Raw genomic sequence first — 13453 nt, 5'->3', positions numbered from 1 at the left:
GTTAGTATAGTATACTACTTGCAAATATAATGACACTAAGCACTATAGGATTACCTCTAATAGGAATCCTTAATGTAAACTTGACTTGAGTATCAGAAAGAAACTTTTAAATTTATGTGCACTGTAATTTTAGGTATGTGTAAGACCCCCAGGCTGTGTTCCTCACTCCTGCATTAGATGAATTTACTTGTATGTTTCTCATGTTTACCCTTAATGACTTATTCATGAGCAACTGAACCCTGACTCATTTTACACCTAATTAAACATTTAAATCGTTCTCACTTGCACCAAAGATATGTTTTATTTTCTTTGCTAGAGAAAAACTATTTAGAATTATCAATACATATTACATCAAATAGTCAAAGTTGTCAAGAGCAGATAGAAAAAGGATCATATTAATATTGGAGCTACGTTTAATCAAGCAATTCCTTTACAATACTTGAAATATTATGAACTTGGTAATTAACCTTTTATAATTGAGAAGAAAAATATTCAAGAAAACTCTTATTTTTCCCCAGGAACGCGCAAAATCTTTGTATTTATTGAGTCTTTCAAGCATTGAATAATCTTTGAAGGTGGTTTCTTTTCTTTCGTTTTTCTACACTTCGTTTTCATGTAGTTCATGCATTTTGTCATTCCCTTCCTTCTGTCACTCTGTTGAGTTAGTCATTCTTTTCAGATCAAGAATACTCAACCTCACATCAAAATTCAGTTCCTTACCAAGGCCAAACAGTTTCTGTTAACAATATTTCTAATATCCATGTATAATCCCTATTTGTATAGGACATTTTTCCCCGTGAATTGACTTTAAACAGATATAAGAGATTAAAAAAAACAGTTAAAACCATCAAAACCGCCGTTACTAATAAAGTCAAGCAGATAACAGCAAGGGCTACTCGCACAGACAAAAAACCTGACAAATTATTTTATGCTTTGGTCCAATGTGATGTGTGGCTCACACAGAAGGTCATCTTCTCCAAGTGAGTTTTGCTCAAAGTTGACAAAATTTGGGATGGTCAAGTGAGTCAAGAAGGCATTGTCTGTTTCTGTCTTCTTTTCATCTACCCGTAGTCCGTTGATAGGTAAATCTTGATAGGGGACCCTTAAGTCTTCTTCTTCTTGTTGTTGAATCACTAGAGCCGGCGTAGTAATTCCCGACTGAGACAAAGTCCCCAATGGTGCACTTTGCCTTGCTTCGGGCTTTTGCCGTCGCGTACCTTCTTCATCCTCACTAATGTAGAAATGAAAGTAGGGACGGGGGTCTGCCAGGAAGGGACGAGAAACAGTTTTATCATCATCTGAGTCATCCTCATCCTCTTTTGGATCAGTGATGTTCACAAGGCCGTTTCCTGCATTGGGAAGGTTTTCAGTATCTGGATTCCTAGCAAGAAAATATAAAAAAGCGGTTTAAATTTCATGAATACGAATTGGCTATGGATAAGTTTGCCCTTTAATTAATTCTACTCACTCTTGAATTGGCGATCCTGTCTTGGAGAGCAGGGTGAGAACAAAAAACATAAAAATGACGAATACTGCAAGTCCAACCCAGAATCCAATTACGATGGAGTCTGCAATGTGAGAAAAACAGGCAAATATGGACTTGACTTGTCTTTCTGTGGCCATGACATTTGCATTTTTGAATGGGCAAATTGCTCCTTTCATCCAAAGGATAATTAGGGCTTCTAATTTAGTTTGATGCTCTGTGCATAGAAAAACACATGATCTGCCTTTGTGCTCTTTTGGCCCATTTAATGAAATGTAATGTTGTCCAATTGTCATTTTAAACTTACATCTGTGCGCTTTGAGTCCCTCAAAAGAGACAGGCTCCTCGTCGTAGTATTCATATTGCCACACATAGTCGCCACGCCGCACGCCACTTTGACTCCGGTTAAGCGAGCTCATGTCACCCAGCCTTGGCACATGCAATAAACACAATAACAATGGTTGCATCAACATGCTTAGTGGATTATAATGAGAAATCAAAATGAATTTTACCTACCTGCTGTGGGATCCGCTTGTAATTTTGCCTGTTGTTGTTGTTGTTGCCAGAAATATTCTATGCGATCCTATTTAGGGCATAAGGCAAATGATTTAAGAGGCCACTTGAACAGATAAGTCATTTGCAGGTGCATTTACCTAATATGATGGGGGATGTCAGTCAGCTGAGCCCCAAAGATAGAAATGAATTGAGCAATGCACTGCAAGATGGGTGTTATACAGTGCAAATCATAGAAATCCTCAACTATAGAACAAACCTGCCCTCTAGTGACAGTAATCTGTAACCTTTTTCCATCTGAAGTAAATGGCTTGATGGTGCTGATGTTCATCATTTACTCAATTAGTTGATTTAAAACTTAAGGAAGTTATAGTTGTTTTGATAATGCTCACATGTTGTTGTTGTTGTATATGAGCGATAACAAAAATGTAGTAGTATCCTAATAATATTGGTTTTGTAGCTGGCTAGATTTTCAACTTTAGTATCAGTAAATGTTGCCATCACCACACTTTGGGCTGACATTATATTACTTTATCCTTTATTTAGTTAATTGGCTGCCTAGTTTAATGTACTTCGTACTTTAGTTCTAATTGTTTAGCTGTTTTTTTACTAGTTAATTTAATGATCTCAAAAATAAGCAAATATGCACCAAACCAATGGCCAACCCCAGCATGTAAGAATGAATGAAGTCACATTTGGGTTTGCCTGCATCTGCTCTTGTTTACTTATGAGCCCCTTTGTCCCAACACCCTGCAAACCTTGCTTTGTGTACATAAAGCTGACACATGCCATTACCCCCTACTTATTCTTCCATCATTCAAACAGCAGGAGCTGTCAGGAAGACATGCTTGTCTTCATACCCACATCCAACACTCAAATGGTTGCCTGTCTATCCATCCATCCTTCCATTGGTCTCTTTGTACTCTTTAATTTCCACATAAACCCAAAGATGAATACTTGCTTCTGTTTATTCCATCCCATTATAAATGGTCACCTATGACTCATTCATCACAAGCAAAAAGAGGACACACACATGCGCACAAATACGCTAGAAGATATGTCCTTTCAGGTTTTCATTAAGGATATTTTATTATTGTTTGCAGCTTTTTACAAACAATGCAGATCACATTAAACTGCCAAAGCAGTACTGCTAAAATACATGTAAATAAATGCAATGGTAAACTAACATAGAAATGTTGGCCCTTTCCACTCAGGGATCATCTTAATTAAACTAATGATGTCACAAACATTTCCAGACACAACCCACAACCGGTAGTTGAACTTGGGTCATCATAGGGCCAATTACGCAGGCTACAGTGACGAACATACAGTACAATTATGCAATGTAATTTGAGTGAATGATCAAACTCTTTATTCTGAAACCGGTGGTCTTTCTTTTTACTAGCTGTACTATTTCATGCTTTGTCAAACTTACATGAATAAGACGTTCATTTATATGCATTAAGTGACAACAATAATGATAAGGGGCCTTGTGTATTATTCCAATCATTCATTCCCTGTTGCTACAAGTTGGCATTAGTCACCCTTAAACACAACATCTCTGCACCACAGGTATTTTGACAAATGTGGCAACAATTATGTAACGCCCAAATCCTAATCAGGTCCCCCAAACACAAATGCAAAGCAATCACACACCCACCCCCCATCAATCAACTAAAATCCCAGCATGCATCTTTGCACTGCCCCCTGCAGATAAGCACAGAGAGAGAGCACTAGTACTATTTAACTCCAAATGGGACTACTTAATTAAATCAGTAGATTGTTTTTATTTGTCAAATGGCTTAGTATACATTTGAAATGTCATTATAGAGTAATAAGGTATGTTTTTGTCACATAAACTTACTTTATTACTCTATAATGACATTTGATGTCAGTTTACATTGTTATTTTGCATTAACTTAATTCTCTTGTAGTTCACACTTTTTTAATAAAATAGAATTACTTCATAGAAGTCAGGTTAGTCTTGGTATGAAAATACACATTGCATGTAATACTAACTACCATGGTGACTAAAATCCTTAAGCAATATTTATGACCTGTTAAAGAACTCTCCCCTGTTTATTTACCATCTAATACAATTAATCATTTTTTTGTTGTTGTTGGGGGATTCAAACTACTGCTAAAAGGCTGACGCGTGTCGACCTCAGCCCCCCCCCACTCCTCCTCTCATCATCATCCTAACTGCGGGGGGCTGTCAAAGCGTGTGTCTTCGCACCTCCCACCCAAACGGTTTCATGTGTTATTATGGGAGCTCCTAATAGATTGAAATACATGAAAAAATATAGTTGCAAGTACACTTTTAGTTTGTGAGTTAGTCAGCATTTCTGATCCGTGATTATTGCTTTCAAATTCATTGTTTGCAACAAAGAAAACAAAAATGGATCGAATCGTGAAATATTTCGCAAAGAAATCGCAACATTTGCACAGAAGATGGATGGATATACTGGAAGAATGAAGTTTGACGACGAGTGCAATGCAAAAACAGTGAAAGATGTTCTACCAAAAGTGACGCAAGTTTGGTCCATATGGTCGGGGTTTGCTCACGTGTGACTTGGCACCTCCGCATCGTGGCGCATGGAGACACTTGGCGACGCGTCAAATGTCCAATTTGGCGCTCGGCACGGAGTCCTCCCGTTATATAGCCGCATCCCCAACGTCAGCACTCACATTTGCAAGCACGCGATCTCATCGGAGGAGGACTCGGGAGCGACTTTGGCCCTTTTGCAAACATGAACGCTCGCAGTGGATGTAACGTTTTGCTACCCCGAGACAACGACGCAGTTCGACCCTCGCATATGTGGAGACCATGGATTACAACCGAGACGACTACAACTGCCATTACGGTGAATGCGACTGCATTGCTTTTCCTTCAAAACAAATGCACGTGCATGGGAAGAAAAAAAGTCTAATGACCATCTTCAATTTTCAGGCTCCTTTCAATCCTGCTGAAATACCCAAACCAGCTCTTTTTGTCCATCCAGTCAAGTAAATAGCATTTTATACCATTATTTCTTTTAATTTAACTCTTAATTTCTTAATTTTCATTTATTGATTTATCATTCCCGTCTCTCTAAATGGCTTTCAAAGGTTGTACTGGCCCAAAACCAAATGTTTTGACTATCTATACCGGGAAGCTGAGGTTCTATTGCGGAACTATCCGGTTCAAGCCACCATCTGTCCTTATGAAGACTCTTCATCCAGTGAAGAAGACACTGAGGAAGACGAAGAGGAGGACTACTATGATGATAATAATGATGAAGATGACCAAGAGGAGACACAAGAGCTCAATTAGTCTCCAATAATGTCCATGATATATTTATATATTATTTCATATTCTTATTTATTGCTGTAAATAACTGTAAAAAGACCAATTGTCATTTTTTATACCCTTTTAAATTATTTTGTCAACATTTCTACCTCGTTGGTGCATGTGTATTTTGTGCAGTCTGCAATAAATTACTTTGAATTGACTTTATAGGTTTTCCGTGTTGTGAATACCATTTGAATTCGTACTATATAAATGTAGCATTTCTGCAAGTCTAGCACGTTAACAGTACAGTGTTGGAGATTAGTGCACATATTTTTTTTACTTCTGTAATCTTAGTGCCATACAAATCTCTTTCCCACCGATAAGTGCAAGGTCGTAAACGTACCACTTCCTCTGCAAGTCGCCTGAGGTGCGCATGGTGCGTGACAAAACGGAGGTGTCAGCCTTCACAGGAAAACTTCAACATGTGGACTAGTGTAGAGCTACACTCTAATACCTCATAGTATATGCTTTAATGCTTTCATGATGAGAAAGTCTGGATAAAGGACAATATAGTACAAAAAACTGCTATTACGTAGTTTTATATGAAAAAATGGAACTCGACCCATAGTATGCCTTTTTAGACCTACTTTTGCAAAGGACTAGTTTCAATTCTTTACTCTTTGTTGTAATGAGGATGTTTGTTCAAAAACGTAATGGTTATTAGGATATATATTATAATGGATATTCATGGAAAACACTTGAAGATTACATTAACAGACATTGGCATTGGATACTATGGAAAATCTGAGAAAAAATATTTGTAATACTTTATAGATCCATTTATGCCACCCATTAATAATCAAAATCGCATATCAAGGTTAGAGGGTGCTTGAGCCTATCCATCTGAACTTGGGTGTAAGGCAGTCCACACTGAATCTGGTTGGCAGTTATTTGTATGGACAATAATTGCACCACCACTGAATTGCAATTAAAGCCACGTCACCTTAGTCATAGTCAGACAAATGCACCATGACTCTACCATATATTAACCAGCTTGTGTATGTTCGGCTCAGGCGATAACTTAGGTTAATGAATGATCAGTTTTGCTCTAAAAACCAATCTAAAAAGTAAACAGCAGTAGGCCCAAAGACAGTATGCTGACTGGCCAATCCTGGCCCTCACTATTTATTGTGAATGGGCCTCCATGGTGTTGCCACCGAGGCTTAGCAAGACAAGTGTTGTGCGTAGTTGAACCTGTTAGGTCAACTTGTCTTAATTGTCGCCATGCCAACGATATTGTGCATAGGACACTCAAGTCGGATTATTAACATGAATCCTCTGACACATTTGCATTCATTTTCCCTCCCCGTGCTTAATATGCCAGGAGACTGTGTTGTGATCGAGGTTTCCAGTTTGAAATTAAATGAGCTAATGTAGTTTATAACAAAAGGAAAATTGTTTTTATTTTAAGTACACTTTTGTTTTTCAACCCATATGGACTTACAAAGTTAACACGTTTAGCATGACCGACCATTACAAATGTTCACTGACTGAAGAAATATTTGTCACCCTTTCACATTTGTGCTTAAGTTCCCCCACAGTTGTCTTATATTGGGTAAAACTATTTCCTTGTGGTATAACAACAGCACATAGTTTTGTTCCCACAATGCAACTCAGTTGTGCCCTCTTGACCTGGACTCTTGTTGGCATTCTGTGAGGCGTGCCGTGGGAACTCTTGAGATCAAGTCGACATGTTTGGGAAGGTGCAAACTCGGCACACCTAGCCGGGAGACTCGGTGGCCCCTGAAGGCACCGTTACTAATGGAGCAATGACCTCCAATGATGCATGGATGCGATTATTATCGCACAAATTATCTGATGATATCTTCTCTCTTGTGTTCTTTTGAACACACTTTTGAGCATAGTGTAGTTTATTTAACTCTGAAACAACCCACCTCTACATAATGTTGACATCTACTTGCAAGGATGCGTTGATGGATAGCAAACTTAAAGGAACATTTAGACAAAAGAGCCCTTTTAGAACTTTTTAAAATGAGATTCAATGATGATGTTCTGATAACCTTTTCAACTCAAGGGTGCCTGCTTGGAACTTTCCCAGGCTTGGGTGTCAGACTTAATGCTATCAGTGGTGTCACCTACTTGGGTGTGAAATGTGCTCACCTCCACAGTTAAATATAAAACCAAGCACTGATGCTCTTACTGATGAACTTTAAGTCCTTCAATGCACCCAAGTGCAGCAATTTTGTTGCAAAATTTTACATTCTTCAATTTATAAATGGAAAACTATCTTGTATATCACATGTAATTTTCAAGTGTTATCCATGCAAACTGATGCTTTTGAAAGTAATTTTTGTTCATTTCTAAACTAAGAAAACTAATGATGTGAGCTTATGCAAGTAAGGCACATTTCTGAATGATGTGTGTGTGTGTGTGTGTGTGTGTGTGTGTGTGTGTGTGTGTACACACACAATGATCTTGGGCATTGACCCTGATAACTCTTTTCCAGTGAAGTGTACATAATTACTAGCGGTGAGGTCAAATTACTCTGTTTCCCAGCCAAAACATACACAGAGTAGACAATAAAAAACACAGTTGAGTAAAAGACTGGTATGCATATCAGTCATGCTTTCTCCTCCCTATTGTTCTCTTTGAAAGCTCATGTCAATTGCATTTTATTATCCCCAAAGTCTGTTGTGTGTAGCAATTTTTGGTAAAAGCAAAAGATGAATTAAATAGAAACAGAATGTAAATACAATTCTAATGATTGCAGTCCAACCTTCCAGAATGATGTGAGTGACATTGAGAGTCCGAATGAACTTTGCACCATTCTAATCCTTGCGGCACATGCTGCCCTTTCTCAGGGATGGGTGTAAATTAGGAAGGTGCGAGGAAGCCACTCCTTTAAAGGTGCACAGACCCCCCACTACTGTTGCTCTTGCTTGACCCCTGGGAACTTGTGCATGCGCCATGGCTGCCAGCTCTAAATACCCTCACCCCTGTTTGTTTTAGTTCTATAACTAATGTCTATCAAGCAGTATAACTACAATTATAGTACAAACTATAATGCAATTGTGCACCAAGTGTTCAAATACATTGAGAAAAGTATGAATTGCTGTGGTGAACTCTGTGACCGAGCTCATTGGTGCGAGCAGTGACACCCTCAGAGGTGCTGTAGTGTGACCCAGTTGAGCTGAAGGCCAGTGCTAGTGGAGATGCTCTTCAAAGTCACACTTTTGGTTATCCTTTTGAGTTGGTTTGGATTGTTTGCACAAATGCATGAGGCCAGTGTGCCATTTTGCTTTGTCAATTGTTCAGTTTTTGGAGGGTCAGGGTCAAGGGTGAATGCTGAAGAAGGACTTGTAGCAAGAGAAGCATGAATTATTGACTTTTATGTCATCTAAAAGGATTACAGTTTGTTGTTTTTGGATGAGCTGCCTTTGAGGAAATACTACTTGTACATTTTGTGAAAACTGAAGAGCATGTTGATTGATGGTTGCATAGAATAATCAAAGGATGGCTATTGTGGGAATGGGTGATGTAACTTTAAAGTATTTCCACTGGGAGGTAGTATTGCGCTTCTATATTTTTTTCTAGGGTTTTCCTTCTTCACCTAACTATGGGCTAACACAAAACAGAATGTTTTATTATTTATTTAGAACCAGGAATGAATGAGAGATATGTGATACTTGTTCTAAAATATTTTATCCACATAGTTTTTTTTTTTTGCAAAGTACTTATGTTTCCCAATGGCCACCTCCAATGCCTGAAGCCCAATTACAGTTGCAAAGGAGTTTGTTATACAGACATAGCCTCCATTTAAAGAGTTAGTCTCTTTGAGATGCGTCGACTGGAGATAATTACAATTTCAGCAACATTTGTAGGTGATTACCTCATAATCCCCAATTTCTTTTGATAAGTCACGCATTGATTTAACTGTGAGTTGAAGCTAATGGAGAAGCTTGTGCAACGCCATTGTGATTTGTATGCTGGGGCAACGGCGGATTGAAGGCAGAATAACAGACGCTCGCCATTGCCTTCCACTCAGTTAGCAATGAAAGACCAGCTTTAATCAAAGCGGCCCGCACCCAAACAGTAAATCACTGCCGATAAACTGACGCGTGTTGTCAGTTGGAATAGCCCCTCTTATACAAAAAAGCGTCTCCCTTTTTTATTTATTTATCTTTTTAATGGCAGTCTTGTTGCAAAGCAGGCAACAGGGAGGGATGGAATGATAAAAAAAAAACGGCAAAGACAGAAGGGGAGAGATGAGGCCTGTTTTGTATTCACCTGCGTCTCTGGATCAATAAAAGATAATTTGGTCTGATTCTTCCCCGTAGGCCTCTTAGCAGACAGGAGGGGAGAGGGGTCAGCCGCTGCTGGGCTGCCAGGAGCTGGAATAACTTAGAAACACACTGCAAATTACTGGCCCTTGTTTGACTATCTCTCATTCGGCTTTTCACTCTGCCGGGAGAAGCCACATGAGGCAAAGTCTTCACTCTAATGGGATTGGAGGAAAAGAAGGCGATTCCTCCCTGTAGACATTAGGCATACCGTATGTCATCGCTTCTTCATGAAGACGTGCATTGAAATCTCTTAGGTTCTCAACAAAATATTGGAATAAGTAGTATTCTTTTTTAGAAAGATTCTTTTAAATCCTGCAAAATGGAAGTAAATATCAGTCAACTATTTGACATGCCCTCCCTAAAAAGACTTGTCAATTAGCCTCTTAAATTTGAACTATAGAAATGCATAGTATATCTAATGAAGTTTCGAAATCGGTAAAAACAAACCTGGCCTGTCAATCTCAGAAGGGACCAGTGTGTCAAACTATGCGCCCCCACAAGTATCATATGTTGATCATCTACCTTGTTATGATGTGAAAAATGGATGCTACCTTGTCTATTCTGTTTCTTATATCGTCAAAAGTCAGCTTTCACGCCAGTAAGGCTATGACATACGAGTGACCCAATTTGCAGTGTGTTTTCTACTCCTAAACCACATAGTCTTACATTCCTATGCAATATACCACTTGTAGGAGATGTAACATTAGCTTATTCATAGTAAGTAGGATTCTTTGCTTGTATGTCTATTTTTCTGGTGACTTTTATTATCTTTCCAATTTTTCAAAAATAGTGATACATTTGTATTTAATTTATATGAGTTGATGACAACTGACAACTCACAGATTTGTAAATACACCGAAATACTCCCCATAATTTGCCTTCTTTATCCATTTACAATAATACGTAATGTATTCATTGTAATTTGAAATAAATAATACACACATACTTCCAGGAAAGATGTAGGACACGTATAGTGACAGAAAATCATTTTGACTCAGTGAGTGGGAACTGAAACCACATTGCCATAACTTGCTGGTATTTTCTTTGGGATAATTTCATCCCAGTTTCTTTTGGAGCTTGCCCAGGATGCAGCGCCCCCCCAAAAACATTTAAACAAGTGCTTAGAATCCCCCTGAGGAAGGCAGTGGGTTTTGACATGTTTGAATTCACAGGTCAAGCCTCGCAAATTACCCAAGAATCAGGTTGAAAGTAGGAAAATAACACTAGTAGTTCCAAGGGGGAAAACACATAGTAGCCCTAAGGTGTAGTTTTCTTCTTTTTGCCTTGAAGATTAGTTATTCCCACTTGGAATCAACTACTATTACCTTCGAAGTCTTTGCTTGTTCGGTCTCTTTGGACTCCCTTCGCATTCCTTCATCAAAACCCTTTGTGTCTCAAAATGAGGAGGGAGGGTATGAAGGGGTTTCAGTCTTGGCTTATAGGCATGGAGGTTGCCGTCCATCACGGAGGGTCAGCGGTCTGAGAGGAATGCCCCATGTCAGAAGTGCGATAGAGGTCCCCTGGGACTCGAAACCAACATTTCGGCTTAATTGTTGATGCACGTGTGGTGTTCTCCATCAATGTACGCAGGTGTAATTTGTATAGGAGCATGCATATGGTTAATATTTGATTAGTGGGGGCACAGGTGGGACTTTGTATGTTAGTGGGTATCCACAAAGTGACTTTTTTCTACATAATATCTTGATATTGAAGTTAAAAATATGGTGTATTAAAATATCAGTTCTCATGATTTTGCGCTTGCTGATAGATTAGTTTCTTGTTTTCCAAAGATAACAGAAAACAAAAACCGATTGATTAAATTACATAATTTTTTTTTGCTATGTATTAGTCTGTTCTTTTTATTGCCACAAATGAAAGGATTGCATTTAAGTTACCCCAAACATGGAGTGGCAATAGTAAATCAACAAGAAAACATGCTCTGAGGTTCAAAAAGTCCTTTTCAATTAGGTCTTTGATGAAAAAATAACTATGTGATAGAGAACCACATCAGAAATCTGATTAATGCTTAAGATATCGTATTTCAGCATCAGTCACTGTTTCTGCTAAGATCACATATTAATAGTGGGAAGTGGGGGGGATGCTTTTTGAAGCCGACTTATCCAGTGAGTCATTTTCATTCTAGTAGGCCCATCTAATCACCATATCATATTAGCATTCACATGAAAACACTAATTACAAGGACAGGGTGAGCCTAATTTATGCTAATGAATACGTGAATATGTGACAGATACATTCATCTGAAATATCGGACCCTAAGATGGTGTTAACTGTGATTAGCATGCAATTAGAATAGCATGGGTTACCGTGGATGGATCATTCAAAATGATCTTTCATCCATTTTCCTCTAAATGAAAATATTAAATTGAGCTGAAATGAATGATGATAAATATCGAGTAGGGAAGGCAAAATATATGATAAGATAAAGCCAGGCGGACCAATAATGTCACCCTTTTTTGTTATTTGACCAAAAACTGAATCAAGTAATTCCTATAACCAATGCCAGTTTCCAAGATCCCCTGAAACGAGTTTTATAAGAGGAAGAATCATTGAAAAAAATGACTGTTTGCAGAAGTTGTGGGCGTGGCCAAGTCATTTTATGTGTAGAAGCCAAGGCTGTTGAGTGACCTCTATTTTTGACCTCCCACTCTTATGGGAAGGACTCTTAACAGATTCTGGCTCCTTCCATTTGTGTACTTTACATGAGACACATTCAAAGTTTCTTCTTATTGAATGACTCTCGTTCTCAAGCACACATGCAGATGTGTCGGTGGCGACACTTTTCTGAGTTTACCCAAGTACCCCGATGCGGCTCCTCAACACCATCTGTTCTAAAAACCGGAATCCACCTCTGCAGCTTGTCTCTAACAAGAGGAAAACGCGTTTGTTTTGGGAGACACGACAGCACAAAGAGATGGGGCCCATCTCTCTATATCCCTACTTTGATCCCTCCAATGAAAGGACCCCTCTCTCTAGAAGCCCACCCTCACTGTTACTACTGCGCCCCCCCTAGTCAGTAGCTGGTGGCTGAATTTGGTCACCGCGCACATGGCACTCCAGTAGAATGAGCCCATTGACAAGGCAACAGATTGCCTTTGAGTGTACCTGATGGTTATCCACCCCCACTTCTCCCTTCTACTAGCCCCCTTCTCGTCCTCTTGCAAGCATCCAAAGACAATCCCAGTGTCTATGTCATTCTCATACAAATTGCCAGTTGGTAGTGGATTTAGGAGAGTGGCAGAAGCCATTGTTTGCCAATCTGTATCAAAAGGGAGCAGCGATGTTGAGTGCCGTCCTTTTTTTTTAGCTGGGATTAGGCTCGGTTTCGCTCGGCACACTGCTTTCCTTGGAGGATGCATTTTAAGCCGTGTATTTGTTATTTCCATATTTACTTGGTACACATAGATTAAAAGAATTGAGAAGTGATTTTTTTCCCTTTTCAATCTAATAAACAGTGGGCAAAATGCTTCAGTTTTCCCAACTGAATTTTTAAAATTAGATCTAAAATATGAAGAGTGGAGAAATAAAGGGATTTTTTACTACTTGGTTTGGTTTTCATGACCAGCAGTTTTATCTTAAGGAGTACAATTACAATTTCTTTTATCTGTTGACTGTAACTTCATTCCTTTAATTAATTCATCTGTCCATAGTTTTTGTTTGTCAGATGAAATTGTTTTCAAATAATGTATTTCAGCCCAAAACAGTGCATTCTACTCGTTGTCACATAAAATGTTAATAGTTCCATAGCATAGTGCATCGTAGTAAGCTGACTTTAACAAATAACTTGTTGGATTCCCCCCCCTC

The 13453-nt window shown here is 38.7% G+C and overlaps 2 protein-coding genes across 3 annotated transcripts; one reads left to right on the top strand and one right to left on the bottom strand.

The window, feature by feature from the left end:
* Nucleotides 1-462: 462 nt before the first annotated feature.
* On the bottom strand, nt 463-2228 carry LOC144192450 (melanocortin-2 receptor accessory protein 2A-like). Of its 2 annotated transcripts, XM_077711550.1 has the most exons (5): nt 2137-2228; nt 2000-2066; nt 1791-1912; nt 1469-1568; nt 463-1381 (listed from the first exon to the last, which is right to left on the bottom strand). In XM_077711550.1, exons 3-5 carry the CDS (start codon nt 1900-1902, stop codon nt 922-924), a joined length of 672 nt encoding a protein of 223 aa, XP_077567676.1. In that variant the 5' UTR covers nt 1903-1912; nt 2000-2066; nt 2137-2228; the 3' UTR covers nt 463-921. The 2 variants fall into 2 exon arrangements, with proteins under 2 accessions (XP_077567676.1, XP_077567675.1); XM_077711549.1 differs by having other exon boundaries at nt 2000-2194.
* A 2341-nt stretch (nt 2229-4569) lies between these two features.
* On the top strand, nt 4570-5397 carry LOC144192457 (protein ripply2-like). The gene is made up of 3 exons (XM_077711557.1): nt 4570-4860; nt 4947-5002; nt 5105-5397. Exons 1-3 carry the CDS (start codon nt 4747-4749, stop codon nt 5307-5309), a joined length of 375 nt encoding a protein of 124 aa, XP_077567683.1. The 5' UTR covers nt 4570-4746; the 3' UTR covers nt 5310-5397.
* Nucleotides 5398-13453: the final 8056 nt, after the last annotated feature.

The sequence above is a fragment of the Stigmatopora nigra genome, unplaced genomic scaffold, assembly GCF_051989575.1.
Source record: "Stigmatopora nigra isolate UIUO_SnigA unplaced genomic scaffold, RoL_Snig_1.1 HiC_scaffold_26, whole genome shotgun sequence".
NCBI lineage: Eukaryota > Metazoa > Chordata > Actinopteri > Syngnathiformes > Syngnathidae > Stigmatopora > Stigmatopora nigra.
Note: the sequence above shows the minus strand (reverse complement) of the source record. Positions and strands in the feature narration are given on the sequence as shown.

What these genes read in the sequence shown, in the direction of transcription:
- LOC144192450 (XM_077711550.1), bottom strand. Translation starts at nt 1,902, where the DNA reads ATGAGCTCGCTTAACCGGAGTCAAAGTGGCGTGCGGCGTGGCGACTAT. An exon ending in GGGACTCAAAGCGCACAGAT is followed by an intron (nt 1,569 to 1,790) that starts GTAAGTTTAAAA and finishes CTCACATTGCAG; the next exon opens with ACTCCATCGTAATTGGATTC. An exon ending in ACAGGATCGCCAATTCAAGA is followed by an intron (nt 1,382 to 1,468) that starts GTGAGTAGAATT and finishes TTTTCTTGCTAG; the next exon opens with GAATCCAGATACTGAAAACC.
- LOC144192457 (XM_077711557.1), top strand. Translation starts at nt 4,747, where the DNA reads ATGAACGCTCGCAGTGGATGTAACGTTTTGCTACCCCGAGACAACGAC. An exon ending in CGACTACAACTGCCATTACG is followed by an intron (nt 4,861 to 4,946) that starts GTGAATGCGACT and finishes TTCAATTTTCAG; the next exon opens with GCTCCTTTCAATCCTGCTGA. An exon ending in CTTTTTGTCCATCCAGTCAA is followed by an intron (nt 5,003 to 5,104) that starts GTAAATAGCATT and finishes TGGCTTTCAAAG; the next exon opens with GTTGTACTGGCCCAAAACCA.